This window comes from Chelmon rostratus, chromosome 3, assembly GCF_017976325.1.
Source record: "Chelmon rostratus isolate fCheRos1 chromosome 3, fCheRos1.pri, whole genome shotgun sequence".
In the NCBI taxonomy this organism is placed as follows: domain Eukaryota; kingdom Metazoa; phylum Chordata; class Actinopteri; order Chaetodontiformes; family Chaetodontidae; genus Chelmon; species Chelmon rostratus.
The window spans coordinates 8,732,607-8,751,433 of record NC_055660.1 but is presented as its reverse complement, the minus strand read 5'-3'; the positions used below and the strand labels follow the sequence as shown (position 1 = coordinate 8,751,433).

The 18,827-nt window shown below is 43.7% G+C and overlaps 1 protein-coding gene across 1 annotated transcript; it reads right to left on the bottom strand.

Moving 5' to 3' along the window:
- Positions 1–6,434: 6,434 nt before the first annotated feature.
- gpr83 (G protein-coupled receptor 83) lies at positions 6,435–17,335 on the bottom strand. Its single transcript, XM_041934251.1, has 4 exons — positions 16,889–17,335; positions 15,506–15,631; positions 7,436–7,569; positions 6,435–7,146 (listed from the first exon to the last, which is right to left on the bottom strand). Exons 1-4 carry the CDS (start codon positions 17,333–17,335, stop codon positions 6,435–6,437), a joined length of 1,419 nt encoding a protein of 472 aa, XP_041790185.1.
- Between the last annotated feature and the right edge of the window lie 1,492 nt (positions 17,336–18,827).

The following is an 18,827-nucleotide window of genomic DNA, read 5'->3' as shown; positions in this document are numbered from 1 at the left end:
ACCATGATTTCCAGTTGTGAAACGTAGCTAAGTACATTTACTCAAGAGGTACTTTACTTGAGTGTTTGCGCTTTAGGGTTCTGTGGCAGTGTGGTGAGCGTGCGCCGTCCCCAACCTGTTTCTTGGAGCGCACCTGTGCACGCACCTGGCTTTTGCGGTGATTGCGGGGCAGGACCGAGGGGATTTAAGCTCAGGTCTAAAGTGGTTCAGATCCTCTTTTGACTCTCCCGTGTGTGGATCCTTGCTGCTCTTTCGTGGGTTTGTGGGGTGTCCAGCTGCATTGGATTCACTCCGCGTAATCAGCACTCCGCTCCCCGTGGGTGAGTTTCGTTTCGCTTTTACGCACCATTCTGGCGAACACTTGGCACTTATCGCCGCTTTGTTCCAGTGCACTGGCGGCATGTGTGGACACCTGGTCGGCTGTGGTAAATTACAGCTGCGGTTGGGAACCTCACGCTGCTCTGTGGGTGAGTCTATACGGCGTTGCTTCCCTTCACGTTTTTGTGCGGTGCGTATTTGAGAACTAATGTATGCGCTCTCCTCTTGCAGTGTCTCCGCGGCGCGTAAAGGCCGGTGTGTGGCTGTGTGGTCCAGTGGCATTTGATGATCGGGTAAGTTGCATGTTTCTCTCTCCAACGTATTGGGCTGTACCCAGCGAGTCAATGCTCTCTTCCTTGTGTAGTGTGGTAGTTTTGTATGCGGGGTAACGCACGCGTTTATTCGGAGGCTGAGCGTACGCCTCCGTGGGGGTCTGGAGACCGGTTTGTCTTCTACTTGCAGGACCAAGCTGCACCTCCTGCGTCTCGTGGGGGACTTCCTTTGGCCCACACCACTGAAAGCGCTGGCTACGGCTGGCACAACTCCTCCCACCTCCGCTGTTCTGGATTTTGTTCCGGACTGGCAAGTTCTGGGTTGGTCCATTCTGGATGTCCCCTCCCAATTCAGTCTTGAGTTCCCGATTTCTTTTTGACTGATACTGAACTAAACGAGCTTTAGGTCCCTCCATGAGTCATTTGGAACCATTAGTAACAGTCTGTGTTTTATGTATACATTGAAAATTGTAACTGTAAATAGCTGGTGGATTGTTGTGAATTTTGGGTTTATTTTCTTTGCATGTCGTGTGTATTTTTGGTTTGCGTTTTTGCATAATGTGTTATCATATCCATACATTAGTTGTAATTGTTGTAACAATTGGACTAATGTAACGCACTCTTCATCGGGATCCCGGGCAAGAGCCTAAGGCTCCAATATGTCCAAAACCCGCTGCTCGGGTCCTGATGAGAGTGCGTAAACATGAGCACATCAGCCGCATCCTTCGCACTTTACACTGGCTCCCCGTTCACCTCCGCATCGAATTCAGAATCCTCCTTCACACCCATCACTGTCTGCACAGTGCAGCCCCCGCCTAGCTCACCGGACTCCTCAATCCACATACCTCAGCCAGAACCCGGTCAGGCCAACAGCACCGTCTGCGCCCGCCCAGGACTCTGCTTAAGACCATGGGCGACGTCTGTGGAACGCCCTCCCCGACCACCTCAGGGCTCCACAAGTCGGTAAATGGACTCAAAACCTTTTTTCAGAAAGCAATTTGTACCCAACTTCATGGCAGTTCAGTCAGTTGTCAAGATATTTCTCTAAAAATAACAATCAACCTTGTGACTGTAAAAGGGGCAACAAGTCAGATTGATTTATTGTCTGAGGACTATAAATGTCTGTAAAAAAAAGAAAAAAAAAAAAAAGTAAAAAAATGCAGCAATCCATATTTCAGTCTGGGCCACAGTCGTGGACTGACACATCATCCCTTTAGAGCCACACTGTTGGCATGGCCAAAAACCTGCCGTTGGTTCTCTCCTTCTCAGCTGCCTTTGGATGCGCGTTTGGACTGACAGATGTGTGCTGAACTGTTGCAAACCGTTCAGAGTTGGGTAAGGGTTGCAGGGTTGGGTGACTGACAGGCCTGTGTTTGAGAGATTCGTCTTTAATCCTGACCAAACTTGCTGGCAGGATGCTGGAGAGTTGCACGCAGTGTTGAACAGGGCTTCTGGAAAAGATTAGTCCAAGAGCCAAAGGATGGTTTAAGGTCTGCACCCTTTCCATTTGCATTGTAATCTTTCAGACAGGAGCAACATGTCTTTATGATGTGCTAACTTCCTGCCCACATGACAAACAGCTATGATTCAGCTACAGTCTTTCAGGGATCTTGCAAGATGAGCAATTGAGTGAACACAGCTACAATGTTCCCTGCATGAGGTGAAGGTATGGATTTAAGGTTCAATACCTGATTTCGCCGTCCATTCCACCACTAAACACAATAGATGTGACCCCACAGTAATTGTGTTTACAAAATCTCCCACTCACACTGAGATTCTGATGCATAGGAGACTTTGTGACTATAATGGTCAAAGGAAGCGAGTTTGTGCATTTGCTGACAGTGGTGACAGGCAGAAGGATTTGCAGTGAGAATGGCTTTGCTAAATGTGTCTAAAAACAAAATAATTACTGACCCTTTCTTTGACATGCTTGGTGTTGTTTTAAAATGTCATGCTGGAATACATCATGTTCACTTTAGATTCTCTTAAATCAGCCATGTCCAAACTATTCCATAAAGGGCCGTGTGGCTGCAGGTTTTCGTTCCAACCAAGGAGGAGCACACCAGGCTGGACTCATTTAATCAGCTGATCTCACTTTTCAGCTGATAACTAAGGGATCCCTTGATGTTGATTGGTTGGCTTGGTGTGCTCCTCCTTGGTTGGAACGAAAACCTGCAGCCACACGGCCCTTTATGGAATAGTTTGGACATGCCTGTCTTAAATGATCAAAGTCAGCCAAACGCTGCAGAAGAGAAATAATCCACGTAGTCTTTGCTCACCTGAGTGCAGAAGGCCAAATCCCTTTTCAGAAGCTCTCAGCTGGTGACTGTTAATGGGAATGCCTCGCGACTGACACTACCAGCACTTCTACGTTTTGAATCAAAGCTCATACAAAAATCACAGAAAGGCGCAGCTTGTTCCTGGCATAGATGATGATGATCTGGGACTTTTCGGCTCACATAACCCAAAAGCAGGCAGATTATCATTCAATCTGTATTACCCAGTAGGGAAAGAACATTTTGTCTGAGGCAACTTATTTTTTCCAGCTCTCTGCTGCTGTCTCACAAACTGAACTTTAGCTTTAGCCTCAGCACTAGAATGCAAATCCCCTGAACTTGATGACATTGTGTAGCTCTAGGTTAACACATGTAAATCCAATATGCACTCTCCTATCAGCTCTGTTTTGGTCTGCACCAACCCCTGGTGGAATAATTTGGGTACTTGGCTGAGAAATGCTCACCAACCAACCTGAGTTGGGGTCCTGGGTTCATAGTTCAGTTGCGCCCCACATTGTGCTGCTTCGATCCATCAGATCAGAGTGATATCTCCACCAGCCAGAAAAATACCTGTCTGGTACATGCTCATCCCACAGGTCACTTGTCTGGAGCACCCTTTTACCTGTGCCAGGCTGTGCAGCTGGCGCTAAGGCTTACTGTCCCTGGACAAAAAATCATGAAGTGCACCTTGTGTTCGGCAAGGTTTTTACACAGCTGCTCTCCTTGTATTATACTGTAGGTACTGTAAGTGTGTTTGAATGGACAGAAGAAGACATGTAAGGATCTTATTGATGCTTCTATCTGCTTTTCCGAGCAGGAACACTATGTCTCTCGAAATCCTGTGTGCCGATCATATCACCTGCCCAGTCTCCGTTCTTTTTGAAGGTTTCACTGTGGTTGAAGTGCTGACCCACAGATGGTAAAAATCAAAGCAGTCGTTGCAGTTCAATCAGTGCCTTTGATTGTTCCAGAAAAAAAGAAAAGTCTGGTCAATCAAAGCCAATGTTTAGGCTCAAGATCACTTGTTTTTATTGAAGAGATTCCATTATTATTTACTTTAACATTCACAAATTACAGCAAAACATTACGAACAACAGATGTTTCGAGACAAAGACGGACACAGAAAAACACATTCATAATGTCACGCACATTTCTGAACCATTACTTCTGGAGGATGAGATCAGATTAAGTGTTGCAAAGATTTTATTTTGGCACATTGAGCATTTCCCCTCAACAAACCGAAAATAAAGCAATGGATTAATTTAGAAAAATACCTTTGGATTTTCTGTTTGACAAATTGGACACAATGGCGCACATGTACACACGTTTTACGCTTTACATAGAAGATATATAAACACTGAACACTCACAACAATATGTTTTAACTGTCCTTCAATACCAGTCTTTCTAGTTTTTACTGCTGGAATGGCAGCAAAGTCTTCCAATCTTTGTCCATTTCATTTAACGATGCTGGATCACAAGGATTTCATACAGCACCCTTCAAAGCTGAAAATCTATAACAAACATTGTCAACCACAAACATACTTTCAGCTGTCATTAGGACGTAGCAGGAATGCTGTGCTTATTGTTCGATTTTCACACACTTCGTTAAAAACTGTACATACGCAAAAGACGCAGTGACAAGTTTTTAATAGCCAGCTGATATGATTTTCAATCAATCTGTATGTCTGTGTGGATGCCATCTTCTTCCTTATGCTCAAGTAGCCTTTTACTGCAGATGCTCTTAAAAATGAATGCAGTACATTTATGCTTGTCCTTTCAGCACTGCAGCCACCTGGGTTGCACCAATGTTACTGCATTCATTTCCTTTTCTGGCTGCTATGAACAACTAACCTGCACATATTTTCAAGTGCACTTGTTGCATGTGCACGCAGTTTGCTTCCTTTCATTGGCAGAGCAAAGAAACCATATACACACTGCAAAAAGACATGAAAACCCTTGAAAAGGTGAAAGATGCTATGGTTAGAAAGCTGGCCTTCACAAAACACAACAATGCAGAGTTTTTAGGACTTGTTGATGGGTACCTGAGGTAAAGAATAAAATATTCTTTTTTTCCAGTTCCATAATATCGAAGTCACAGCTGATCAAATGGTTTGAGTGAAGCATTATTTCAAGATTATGTATTCCAGTCATGTGATTATTTTGGATATATGGACAGTATGAAATGAGGGGAGTGAACAAAAACTCAACTTATATAAAATAAAATGTGAGCTTGCTCTGATGTTCAGCCTCTAATTACACACAGTGATGCATCTACAAGCTTTTAACAAAGTGAACCTAAATGAAAGTGGTCCCATAGCAAAAAAGTCTCGTTGTTGGAATCTGGTCTTACATTTTTGACACCATCATTATTTTTTGCTGCAGGCTGTCATAATCACAGTGCAATGTGGAACCACAGCTCTTTACCATGTCTCTCTCACCCAGACAGCCAAAAATCACACGGTGTAAATGGGCCTTTAAACAGCTGAGATACTGCAGTCTATTGTACAGAGTAATACTGTGAAATGTGAGATTATGATGAGGAGCTGGGACACAAATACACCATCTGACAGTGTATTTCTTGTGCATGCATATTCTATTAACCCTCTCGTTACATGTGAATCAAGGATAAAGAGAAAAAAAAGCTTGAGCAGCAGGACGGGTGTGAAGTGGCCTGTTGATCAGCGTGAGCATGATTTCATTTTCAACATGTTGGCTTGCCCGCCGAGGTTCCGTGCTTGTAGGTAAATCGAAGTCAGACCCTTTATGAGCAGATCCTGACGCAGCTCAGTGATGCTCTTTTGTTCACAGCTTTAGGGAGATTTTGGGGAGACCCAAGTTACAGTTACATTAAAACACTGACATCAATGGCTGATATTTCACAAGACTTTTTGGACAAAATGCTCCCTCCCATAAGAGTATAAAAGCTTCAGTTAATGTTATGTGACATGATGAAAGAGCCTAGTTTCTATCACTGTGCATCCTTTGCAATAATCACATGAGCACACTGTTGTATATCATAGTGTCAATGTTACAACAGTGTTAACATATTTTTTTTTTTTTTTTTTTAACTGATCAAAAGCTGTAGCACATCTACTAAATGGACCTTGCCTTGAGATTGTTTAGTCAAATACTGTTTCCAAGATCCCACCTGTCAGGCCAGCATGGAGAAGCGCACAGGATTTAGATTGTTCGTTACGATCAAAAGCTCAAGAGCAGCTGCTAAATGGACCTTTTGGTTAGATTCTCAAGTGCTGAGGCCTCAAGTGTTGACAAACTATGCCCCCAAAAAAGGAGGTAGAAAAAAAATAGTGTGACAACCAATGTGGAAAGAGGAAAGACTGGATAAAACACAGAAATCACATTATGGTTACAGTTTTTTTTTTCAGTTCAAAGCCATCGTGAAAACCATCTCTCGCTCTGCTGCTATGAAAATCCTGTGTAGAGCCCAGCCATACATCTCTGAGATTTTCAGGTCTCCTGTCGCCTTTGCAACACGATGAAATCCGAGCATAGGATTAAGAATTTCATATACCAAAATGCCGTCACCTTATTGCAGCTGCTTCCAGTCAGCTCACAGCCACGATGGGCTCCACTGAGAGGATGTCAGTTCTTCCTGTGAGGGCCTGCCTGGCGGTGAAGAGCACACGCGTGTCTTTTACGTTGTGGCTGCAAGAGGCCTGGCTCTGCTGTGAAAAGGCGTGGCCCGGGTGGGACAAAGCATGCTTCGGCCGCGAGGACTCATGTTTATCGGGCCAGGCGACCCTGTGACGAGGAGCGCAGGCAGCCGCGGGGAGGAGCTCTGGCTCCAGGCCGACCGCCGCCCTCCGTTTCCTCCTGCATATGTCGAAGAGGAGCCTCAGCTCCTGGCGGAAGGTGGGATTCAGACAGCAGTAGATGAAGGGGTTGTAGCAGGTGGAGCTCATAGCCAGCCAGTGAAAGCAGAAGTAAAGGGCGTTGGAGGAGTGGATGGCCTGGCTGGACAGCAGCACCACGTAGCAGTTGAGTGGGAACCAGCAGACAGCAAACACCCCGACCACCAGGAGCAACATGGCCAACGTTCGCCGGCGCTTTCTTCTGTGGGCGGCGTGCTGAGCTGTTGTGGTGTCACCGATGGCGTTGTGGCGCCACAGCCTGCAGGCCACTGTGGTGTAGGAGGCAGTGATGATGAGGAGCGGCAGCATGTAAAGTAATATGAAGGTCAGGAGGTCAATATACTGCCAGTAGACATCTGATGGCTCTGGGAAGTCTGGGACACACAGTCTACGCTCCTTTTCCTTACTGAGGAGGACAATTACAGAACAGAGGAGGCAAGGAAGATGGTGAAAGGTCAAGAATTATTTTTATTGTTGAGACTTTCCTGATGAATTGTTTCATAAATGGGAGAAATAGTACAATTTCTGTGACACATTCACATGCTCCACTCTTTGCACGTTTATCGAAAGGGTGATAGAAATTCTTCTGTTCTCTGAACTTGCATTGCCATTATGTTCACCCTGGTCAATAAACATAATCAAGCACCTCTGATCGATCCGTCCTTGTTGAAATGTGTGAGTGTGTGTCATTTTACCTGTATGTAAAAGTCAGGAGTTTTTGGTAGATTGCATGAGGGAGGGAGAAGCAGCTGGCCATTATCCAGATAACAGCGACCCAAACACCACCTTGTGTGGGGGACATGCGAGGTCTCAAAGGATGTAAAATCACCTGAAAACACACACACACGCACACACACACAGGTTCAATACATTATTTACATAATTTGTCCACATCTGTGCATTCATCTGGGGGTTGCATTCTAATGCTAGCTCCCTGTCTATCAGTGGACCATTACACTTTATGAAATGACTCGTCCAATTATAAATACACTAATGCACAAGACACGGCGTTTAACATGACTGCAGCTCTGGGATGCACACGGTTAATGTTAGGCCATGTAATTTAGAGACAGTAGAAAACAGCAGAGCACTTCCTATACTGCTGTTCATTAAACTCTTGCTCATTTTGACTGTGCTTGTGTTATAGATAGAAAAAACTGCTTCCTCCTTTGAATGCAACGAGGAGATTTAGTCAAGTTTCTATGAGCTGAACTTGCGTTCTCCACGACTTAAGATACAATATTAAAAGAGCTCAAACTGAAAAAAACAAATATGAATGAACTATTTCTTTAAAACTTTTCTTTTTTCTTTAAGTATTTTATGTGGTGCAATACAATTTCCCATTTTAACATGTTTTTCTTATCCAGTTTTCAGCTGCCTTTGTATTTTTCAAGCTATGAATATCTTTTTTAAATGTGCGTGGAAGTCTATATGAAGACATGTATGGCATGTAAGTGATTTAAGAGAGCAGTACTGGAAGTAAAAGTACCACCACACTGTAAAAGTAAAGTATTAACAACAAAGTGCTCTCAAAGGATCAAAAATAAACATAGTCATTATGCATTATGGTTCATTATTATTGGTGCATTCACATGTGAGCAGCGTTTGAATGTTTACAAGCTGGAGCTAATTTTAAGGTTTTGTAAAGTAAATAGTAAATTAAAGCTGTCAAATAAAAAATAAATAAAAAGTAGAACATTTCCTTCTGAAAGGTAGTAGGCTGGAGTAGAAATATGGAAAAACTACAAGTAACTGAAATTGCACTATGCAACGATAGTGCTTGAGTAAATGTACTTGGTTACCTCAACACTGTAAGAGAGTATAGATAGATATACTTTATTTATCCCAAGCTGGGAAACTGCAGAGTAGATTGAATAACGTTATTGTATTAACAGGATCATTACAGGACTTCACCTCTTAGAAATTTGGGGTTTTGGAGTCTTGGAGGATAATTTATTCGCTCCATTTCTTAAAGTTTGCATACTTTTTTGTAAGTTATCTTGTATGAGAGATCAGGATTCAACAACCCAGTTGTAACCCAGGACACAACCCAGTGATGGCAGCCACGAGTAAAGTTTGTTCATCACAGTTTCCTGCAGTTACACCCCGAAGCACGGCCTCAGGATCTATGAGAATAACACAATGAGACACCTCTTCAACCATGACCAGAAAACATGAGGATGATTTCCAAAATGCGGTTCACGTTTTCTCCAGCTGCTCGGGTGTCAATCTGTGCTGTCCACAGTGTCTTGCTGTCTTTCCATTTGAGCACGGTTTGTTTCGCAGCTGAGCTAGAAATAACAAGCTGATGAAGCCGTTTAGCGCCACAGAATGCAAGTTTCTGAAAGGATAAACACAATATTTAGGCGTGCACACTGGAACAGATGTTGCTTGTTCTAATCACCAAAGTGGGGTCCTGTCATCGCAAGTATTTGACATTCAGGTCCATATGCATCACATGCCGAGGCATGTAATGTATAATAGACCCGAAGAGGAAGATGTAGGAGCCACAAAAGAAATAAGCTCAGTGTTGTTTGTTTTTGCTGTCTCACAAATACAGTGTTAAACAGTCCAGAATTCAAGCATCTCAGACAACAAACTGTTATTAATTCACATAGTACAATGTTGTACGTGGCCTTATGGTTGTAGACTAGCAGATGCTGAAAAAAGAATTAAGAGCAGACTCTTTGGCTCCATGTCCACACTGCCTTTGCTGCTAAACTTGGGGAAGAAACTGAGAAATAAATCATAAATTCATCACACTGCATGAAAACGAAGCCTTTTCTCCACCAACGGTGTGGCTGCACTAATTCCTTTTACAGTGGTTGTCAGTCCCTAAAAGTCTCCCGGGCATCACTGCTGATGAGACATGCAGAATCACGAATCACCGAAGAACAAAAAGTCATTTCCATCCACAACAGAGGTCACACTCATCAGAATTGTCATTAACAATTTGACCCAAGTGTGTTGAAACACTGTGTCTGTACATTTCTGCACTTTACAGAGTCTGACGTACAGCAGCTGCTCCAGCCAACCTTTTTAACTGGCACAACATGGACTGCACATCATGGACAAGATCAATTATTAGTAAGCACGCTTCCAAAAGGAAACAGCTGCCTTAAAAATGCAAAGCTGCTAACAATCACCCAAAAGTAATTAAGACAGTGATTTGCATACATTCTGACTCACAATCTGTTAATTATTCAAAGACACAAACCAGGGAATCTCTTCAAATGAATCCATTCCAGCACTATAGAAGAGATTTTTATCTGTAGAGACTTTGTCCTCCGCTTCTAAAACGTTTCTGAATTTAATGACATCTATGGGGATCTGTAAAGCACAGATGTAAGTAGGCCTACTGCAGAGGAAGGACATCTGCCGGACCTATGAGGCACGTAGAGCCAATGGCCATGACTGATGTAATGAAATGTAATAAAAGCCTTGCAGGAAAACATCACAGCACCTGTGGGTGCTGCATTATCATTTCAATACCATCCAGCTACATGCGTGTCATTTCATTGTTCTCAATGACGGACTGGCCAGCTGGACCACTGGGAGTCATCTCAGTGGTCCAGCAGTTTGTCAATGCAAAGCAAAATATAAATATCTGTAAATAACCCTGGCCCCCACTTAAATGGAAATAACCAAGTGCTGTGCTGCTGACTGGCCCAGCCAATTATTTTTTTCCTGCCAACAGTCCATTCAAACTCTACCTGTGCCCCACCCACTCATAAGGAGGACACGCTCGTCAGTGTCACTTTTTGTGAACCAACCAATCACACCCCGGATGGGGCGGGACATTAAGAAATACTGAGGCGCCACAGCAAACTTTGGAAATGTTGGACCATTTTTCTTGCACAAGAATGTAATGATGGAACAAAAAACTATTATTTAATATATGAAAATTAGATTATAATGACTTATATTAAATGTTATAATATTATACTATGTTGTTATACTATAGCTCATCCGCCGTGAAGAAATGCAGATTCAGCCAGAGCCAGGATGTGAGTGCCAATGTGTGCTCTTTCTAGCCAGCCTCCTCCGAGGAGCAACATGTTCCCCATGTTCTGTTTTCAGGACTAAAACTCACCATCTCCACCCCTATGCTGTAACACCACAATGGATCACCTCCATTTCGCCTTGGAGGAAATTCAGGTTTTTCATTGCCGCTCCCTATACAAATTCAGCACCATGGACAGTGATCACACTGGAAATGGAAAAAAAATGTTTTTAAAAAATCAGCGTTCATTCAAAGTCTTGAAAGTTTGCTTAATTTTAACCATTGGACACTCTGTATGTCCTCTACATATGCCAAAAGTGACAATAAAGTTGACTTTGACTTGACCGCTAAAATAAACAAATCGATTTCTGTGGAAATAAAGAAATTCTGAAAACTTTACTTTTTGCAATAGCTTTTCTGGTAACACTTAGATATGATCAAGGCATCAAGAGGGTGGGAAATTCTGGTTAGGGTGCCTTAAAAAGCTTTGTGAAGTGCTTGAATTGTATTCTAAAAAAGCTGTATGAACCCTATAAAATAGTGATTGTTGATTTCTCAGTGGGCTTTGAGGACACTGATCTCCCTCAATGCCATGCACAAAGGAAGCTGAATGGTGGTGAAAAAACAGCTTGGCAGACTTTTTTCTTTCTTTCTTTTATAATGACTTATCACTGGCAGTGACGTCCTAAGTTTTATTATTTCAGTTAGTGTTGCATTTGCTGACATGTTTGAAGCTGAACAGGACACTATAAACATGTGTCTGCAGTGAAATACACCAGAGGTCAGCGGTTGGGTTTAAATGTGGGTCAGTATTTTCTGCAATTTGCAATGTTGGCAAGGTTTGAGATGCAGCCCGATATGCTGCCCCCCCCCTAAAAATGCAAATGCTGCACCACAAGACATAATTGTTAATTATCTATTCTTATTACCTCGAAATGTTTCTTTGTCAGGACGCCATTTATATTAGACTTCTACCTACAGTATTAGTGTTTCAGACACCTACTATTGGTTATATTGGTTGGACAATACATGAGCCTGTGATTTACACTGCTACCTCAATAAACATGTGAAAGATGAATGTTTTGATGCAAACTGCGAAAGGGGAACCCCTGCTTTATCCAGTCAACATGTAGTATGGAACTGGGACACAGCATGTGCTTGCACTGTCTTTTTTCTCATCGTTGACTATATTCACTCTCTGCTGTCTCATTTGAGCATTTGACTTCTGAGTTTTACACCATGTATTGTAACACAAACTGGTGTCCAGCAGAGTGTCCAGAGCTCTGTTGCAAGAGACATCATTAAACATAATTTAATTAAAATAAAATAAAAAACAATTGATATGTGAGGTATCTGCTGTGGAAGTGTTGAAAAAAGTAAAAGAGGCTGATGCAGGTTGAAAGGACAGACAGATAGTAGACCATGGACCAGCTTCCACATTGAGAGCCCAGATGAGCTAGCTCTGATGTCTGCTGATGTCGCTCCAAAACAACTACTGAGAAAAATCCCACAATGCAATGCTTTTCTTTAGCTCCTGAGGTAACAGTCATTAATCACAGCCATGCAGTACGACACCTGCAGCAGTGAGACAAAATAATGATTCATGAGAGTCTGAAACCCCGGTGTACTATTCACTGTAGAGTCCCCTATGAGGGCTTATCTCGGAGAATGTTTGCTGTTGATAACACATATTTTGCACTGGGACCTGTGACTGTACAAACTCTACATTGATTTGATTCACGGAGGGAAAAAAAATCAGTCAACAGAGGAATTATTTCGTTCACAGCTGTATTACAGTTTATAACCTGCAGGGCGTCCTCAGGTGTCTTCACTGTGTGCTGTGTTCGTCTTGCTGTAATCATAGCTATGATGAGAGGAGCAGAGGAGTCTGAAGACTGTTTGGCTCACGGTTTCATGGTTACCTTCAAATACACAACTCAAAATGAAGCTGACAAAATACTCCACTTATCTTGCAACTCTACAAAAAGAGGACACTACACAAGTACTTCAGAAAATGCCCATTTCTCCTCAAACTTGTCCTACAAGCACGCTGATCAGTCCTTGAACTGGTCTGTAACAGAGCTTTTCAAACTGGAGCCAGAGTTGTCACTTGTACACCCACTATATCTTATTCAAGTGGCACAGTCAAAGGAAAGGGCCTCAGGGGGGGTGCATGGAATAAGATGAACTTTAACAAGTGTTAGTGGCCAGTAAAACCATTGATGAGCAGCAGGCTTCCTTGTCAGACATTTTTGGTCGACAAATCACGTCGAGAGCCCATCTGATCCAGAGGGATTTGACATCCTCCTCTCTGGACAGAGAACAGATTTATTACAATTCGGTGCAACAGGCTCCAAAGGGTTAGGGCAGCCATGTCCAAACTATTCCATAAAGGGCCGTGTGGCTGCAGGTTTTCGTTCCAACCAAGGAGGAGCACACCAGGCTGGAATCAATTAATCAGATGATCTCAGTCTTCAGCTGATAACTAAGGGATCCCTTGATGTTGATTGGTTGGCCTGGTGTGCTCCTCCTTGGTTGGAACGAAAACCTGCAGCCACACGGCCCTTTATGGAATAGTTTGGACATGCCTGGGTTAGGGTCATTTCATGAGCAACAAACGCTCTTATTTGAAATATATTCTCAACTGCCGCTCTTCCTCAAACAGAAAACACTTTCTTCTACTTTCTTCTCTTCATCACAACATTTTTATGTTACTAATTCTTTAAAAGTTAAATAAATGAAATCAATGAATTTCCTCCAAGGGGATCAATAAAATTATTATTTATATTCTTCTTCTACTACTTCTTCTTTCTACTATAGTTGCTATTGCTGCAAACCCCAAAAAACATACTCCAGCGCACACCAACAATCCAACAGGTTCACATTCGTCAATACAAATGCACTTCAGAAAATCAACAATAATCGGTAATAGTAACTATATTTCTGACATATTTATATGCACTTTTGTAGGTTCACCTGATGGCAATCAAGCAATCAGCAAATGGATTAGTTTGCTGCTTTCTTGTTTTTAATGTGTCTGTTAATCCTTGCATCCTGGTGTGTGCTGGAAAATTGATTTTGTTTTTCTGTTTACTGTGGTTTCCCCTGCACAAGCTGGCACCCAGGAGAGAAGCTCGGCTGTGCACACTGTATCTTCATTTTTTAGCTTCTATTGCTCTTGTGCTGCCATGCTGCTAAAATGATTGAATTGTGCGGAACAATAAGGATCAGACCTGAACTGAAGCTGTCAGATCAAGGGAGTCGTCAGGAAACAACACATTTGTCTTCCAAATGTTAGATAGTCTTCGTCAAGGCCGACACTTTGAGTCCGAAGACAAAACCCATCTGCATGATATTATGCCGTTTTCCATGTCAGACACTCGACAGCTTCCTCTGGTTCTCCTCTGGATTGTTCTAACATGTTTGAAGGCAGTTTACCCTCAGTTCAGCTAATGTCATTCATTTGATTTCCTTCCCATGCACACTCTAATATATGGCCAACGCAACAAGTCTGTCAGTAAACTGTGTGAACTCCTCTGCAGTGCAGCCTGACATTTTCAAAAAGCTGGTCATGATGTCTTTTGCTATGATTCAACAGAGTCCTCAATCTAGAAGAAGAGATGTAGACTGACCATGGAGGTTTTTAATCCTAAAACCTCATTTTTGTTTCAGTAACAAGGTGTTCCTTTAATTTAATTATTAGATGATGTTGTAGCTGTGTTGAGATCCACACAAAACGTGTCAATCTTGCCTGATCATACAGCTCCGCCATTTCACTCAATATTAACAACTTGTAGCCTTGGTAGCTGTGTCCCCATTTTTCATAGAAACAAGGAAATTAAATGGACCTTACTTCATAAATAAACTTTACATCTTTAAACTCTGGTGGTCTAGTTTGTAGGTTCAAGCATTAAACTCAGATGTTTTGTCAGATTTCAAAATGAATGACATATTTTATAATTCCTTTAATCTACTTTTTAACACCATCAGAGTATTTTAAAATATACTAACTTGGGATGTTTCTTTGTCACATGGTGTTGTATTGACTATTTATTGTCGTACTGCGGCTGCTCCAGTCTGTGGTAATCTTCTCATATGTGGTCTGTATAATAATACAGAGACTGTCTGAGTGTATCCTCCTGACATTTATTTGATGATTACTGAAACGATGACGCTGATATACTGAAAATGTAAAGTGAGTCAATAAGGAGACATTAGATGAGAGTCTGAGAGGAAACAGTGTTATAGTGTGTCCCCTGAAGAAATGGTTTGCTTTAATATTTTATCAATCAGTGCAGTGCCAGGATCAATGCCTGTGACTGATCTGATCTGAGGCATCACCCACTTTTATTACCTTTTGGAGGACCACGTGTGACAACAGGTTTGTCACATGGGCTTACCTGGTGCCAGGGCTGGAAGAAGTATTCACATCTACTGAAGTAAAAGTGCTGCATTACAAGTGCATTCAGAATAACATGACATCAAAATTTAAGTATTTGAGTAAATATACTCAGTTACTTCCCACCACTGCCTTGCACAAAACTTCATTAAATGGAACTTTGACAGGCTAAAAAAAACCCTCGCTTATCTAGACTCACTATTTTAATGGCAGAATATTGGGATTGGCTTTCTGAATAAAACATTGCCCTTCATGTCACAGCACATTCGGCACATCACACACTGAGTGGACTCAAATTGTGAAGCGGCGATGCTCTCCGAGGACAGAAGAGCACCACCGCTCCATCTCCTGATGAGCACAGACCTGTCGGCGGTCCAGCGCGATGGCGGTGAGAGTGAGGGTGGAGACGTGCAGGGAGCAGTACTGCACAAAGCGACTGATGTGGCACATTATCCTCCCGAACACCCAGGTGCTGTTCACGAACCGGACCTGAGGGGGACACACACAAACAGTCCGTCACGTGCGCCCTTCAACCCACCAGCCCCGTCCATCCATCGAGCTAAGAACTGAGGCTGTCGGTGTCAGGCTTTTGATGACTGCTGCAACTAAATGATCATCAAAGCAGGCAGGTTCGTGAAGTGTGTGTGTTTTAAATGTAATATTTAAGTGGGAATGGGGGATATGCTTTCATGGTTTGTTTACACACACACACACACACACATTTCTGTTTTAAAAAGGCACTTCTCTTATTCGGATTATATTTGCATGTGCACAAAGTGGCATAGAATTAGATGAAGAGTGAAGCTCCCATGAGTCCGTGTGTGGGAGTGATGGATAAAATAAAGCTCCACTCTGCTAATTATCTGACCCCGTCCTGTAAAACAGCGTGAGGTGGTTTCCGTAAAGTGCCTGGACCAGCAGGTGACAAGTGATGGAGTTTGAACTAGAGTACGGATCCATTTGTGTCGCGGGTGGAGGTAACGGGTGGGTGTGGGCACGGCTGTCTCGCTGATTAAAGGTTAAACCATTAATCAAAGTACATAACTGCATTGATGTACCTCATCACTGCCTCATCAAAAACACCTGTAGCTGTGTTGGCTGTCCTCACATCACGTGGGCACGAGGGATGATCGGACCTTTGCAGTCCAGGTTCTGAGGCTTTGAAACAGGTTGCCTGAGGGTCGCATGTCAGCTAGTGTTTGAGCTGTCTTACTGCACGCTGTGTGCTTTCTCTTGAGTGTAACGGGACCCTCACTGCACAGAAGAAAATGTGCATGTATCCATGGGCGAGTCGCTCATGCTTACATGCTCAAACACACATTCACTTGTCCCCCAGCTGGACAAGACATCTCCAGTTATCTGGTCCGAGATAAGTCATAAACACGCACAGAGACAGACTCCGTCTCTTTGGCAAGACATAAATGGTGCCACCTTTTGGTGCCAACAGTATTCTACATTACACCTGCTAAACACTTCACACTTGTGCAGGCATGGAGTAAGTTTCTTAAGGGACAGAGGAAAAGAGACAAAACAGTGGAGAAAAGGACAGCTTTAGTTAAAAAAGCTGTTAAAGAAGTGATTTAAGGGAATTTAAACATTTCACTTAACTTCACCAGCTTTCCTAAATCCACAGAGAGTAATGAAAGTTTCCCCACTTCTTTAAAGTGTGAAGACAACAGCAGCCTAATGGAGTGTTTGCACGGAAGACACCTGTCAGCTCCGCTCAGGGGGGGAAGGTGGTCTCACCAGGGTGAAGGGCGTGTTGAGCACAGTGATGAAGATATCGGCCACCGCGAGGTTCATAATGAACAAGCTGGTGGCGGACTGGGTGCGCTTGTTTTTCACCACCACATGGCACACCAGAGTGTTCCCGAACAGGGAGATGACGATGATGAGAGAGTAAGCGGCCACCAGCAGCGCCTTCACGCTCCCGTCCTGCGACTCCCCGCCGCGCCGCTTCTTGCTGGCCAGCGAGCGCCAGTCCTCCAGCATCCCCTCGTCGAAGTCCAGGAGGAAAAAGCCAGACGTCCGGTTATCCGACCTCCCCGAAACGTTCAACAAATGCTCCGCGTCAGAAAATATCCCCTCTTTCACAGGTGAGGAGTCGTTGAGCGTGTGTCCCGCTGCTGCGGCTGGTCTGTCAGGGCTGCCCATCCACAGCACCGCAGGTAACCAGACGCACACAGCTCTCATCATGTCAGCACTTTCTTTTGATTTGTTTCCGCTCTCTTTGGATAATCTGCGCGACTGTGAGCTGAACAGCTGCTCCGTCCCCGCGGCCGGAGGAGCAATGAGGCGATGCTGAAGCGTGTGCAACAAGTTGCGCGATGCGACTCTGCCGCGCGGCTGCAGTTTTATGTACGCTGCCGCGAGCGTTCAGAGGCGTGCGAGTGAAAAACTCTCTCTCTCTCTCTCTCTCTCTCTCTCTCTCTCTCTCTCTCTCTCACACACACACACACACACACAAACCACTGGCAGACTGGACTTTCTCCCATCAGCCCTGTAAATCTGAACCCTGAAGTCATCTAGGGTGCCCCTCCAGTGGAGAACAGGTGATGCAGTGCCATACCTGCCTCTCCCTCTTGTGATTTCATTATAGGGCCGAAGTCTGAGCCCCCCCTCATGCAGCTGGTGTAATTTCAACGCTTTCTCACACTCAGCTCCTCACATACGGATGCTCGGTCAGGACTCCTTGGCGCGCTTTTTAAGGTGCTGGGTTACACTTTAGCACTTTTTTCAATGTGCAGGGTAGTCTTGTATGGACAGAATGTTCTCACTCCCAAAGGATGTGCTATAAAGAGCAAGAAAGATTCTCTTAGAGGAAGTGGAGTGTTTGAAAAATGGTGCTACAGTTGTACCCAGTGTCTTAAAAAGTGGCACCAGCTGGTCCTGACCAGGCGTCTTCATGTGATGAGGTGGAGTGGGAATGTGCTTTTGGTGAGCTGCTTCCTTGGTGAAGATATTCAAAAAGACTCCATTTGCAGGGTTGACGTGTGGACAGCGAAACAGTTTTTGACTGGTGAGGACTGTGTTTGCGTGAGGCACCGTGCTAACTGGACTTCCTACATGTTTACAAATACATGAACAGCTATTCTTCCACTTTTTTGGAAGAACAGAGTCGGAACGCACTAAAGAGGTCACATCTACATACTTCGACGCACACAGACCAACAACACCGGTTTTGGATGAGAGGGGTCCCGCCTCATGTTGCAGGTAGTCTACCAGTAATAGCTTTTTTCAGGCTTTCATATGGTTGGAGATGTTTTTGCCCATTCGTGTTTGTATTGAAGGGCTTTTTTTTTTTGAAAACGGAGGAAAACATGTGGACTGCACATCAGACAGCCTGAGTCCACCACTGACACATGAGTTTTTTTGTCTTTCCCTTTTGTTTGAGTTTGTTTGATTTGTTTTTGTGGACAGAAATTGAGGCTGGAGCCTGTGCGATCTGCCGTGAAGGACCATCCATTCTGCTGTTGATGACTCTTTTTAATGCACAAACCCAAAACTTAATCTAGCTCAGTCTACCGGGCAGGGTATGAGCAGAGCGCTGTGATTTGCTGTTCGCCTGCAGGGTGGAGTGGCTGCACTGAAAGTCAGATACACCATCTCATGACAATCAGCATGGATTCAAACACAGTGTGATAAGCTTTTGCCTCATTTTAATCCGCCACCGGGGTAGTTTTCC

Excerpts from the sequence above, each read along its gene's own strand:
- gpr83 (XM_041934251.1), bottom strand. The coding sequence starts at position 17,335 with ATGAGAGCTGTGTGCGTCTGGTTACCTGCGGTGCTGTGGATGGGCAGC. Across the intron at positions 15,632-16,888 it reads TCAACACGCCCTTCACCCTG|GTCCGGTTCGTGAACAGCAC; the intron begins GTGAGACCACCT and ends TGTCCCCCTCAG. Across the intron at positions 7,570-15,505 it reads TCGCGCTGGACCGCCGACAG|GTGATTTTACATCCTTTGAG; the intron begins GTCTGTGCTCAT and ends GTGTGTTTTCAG.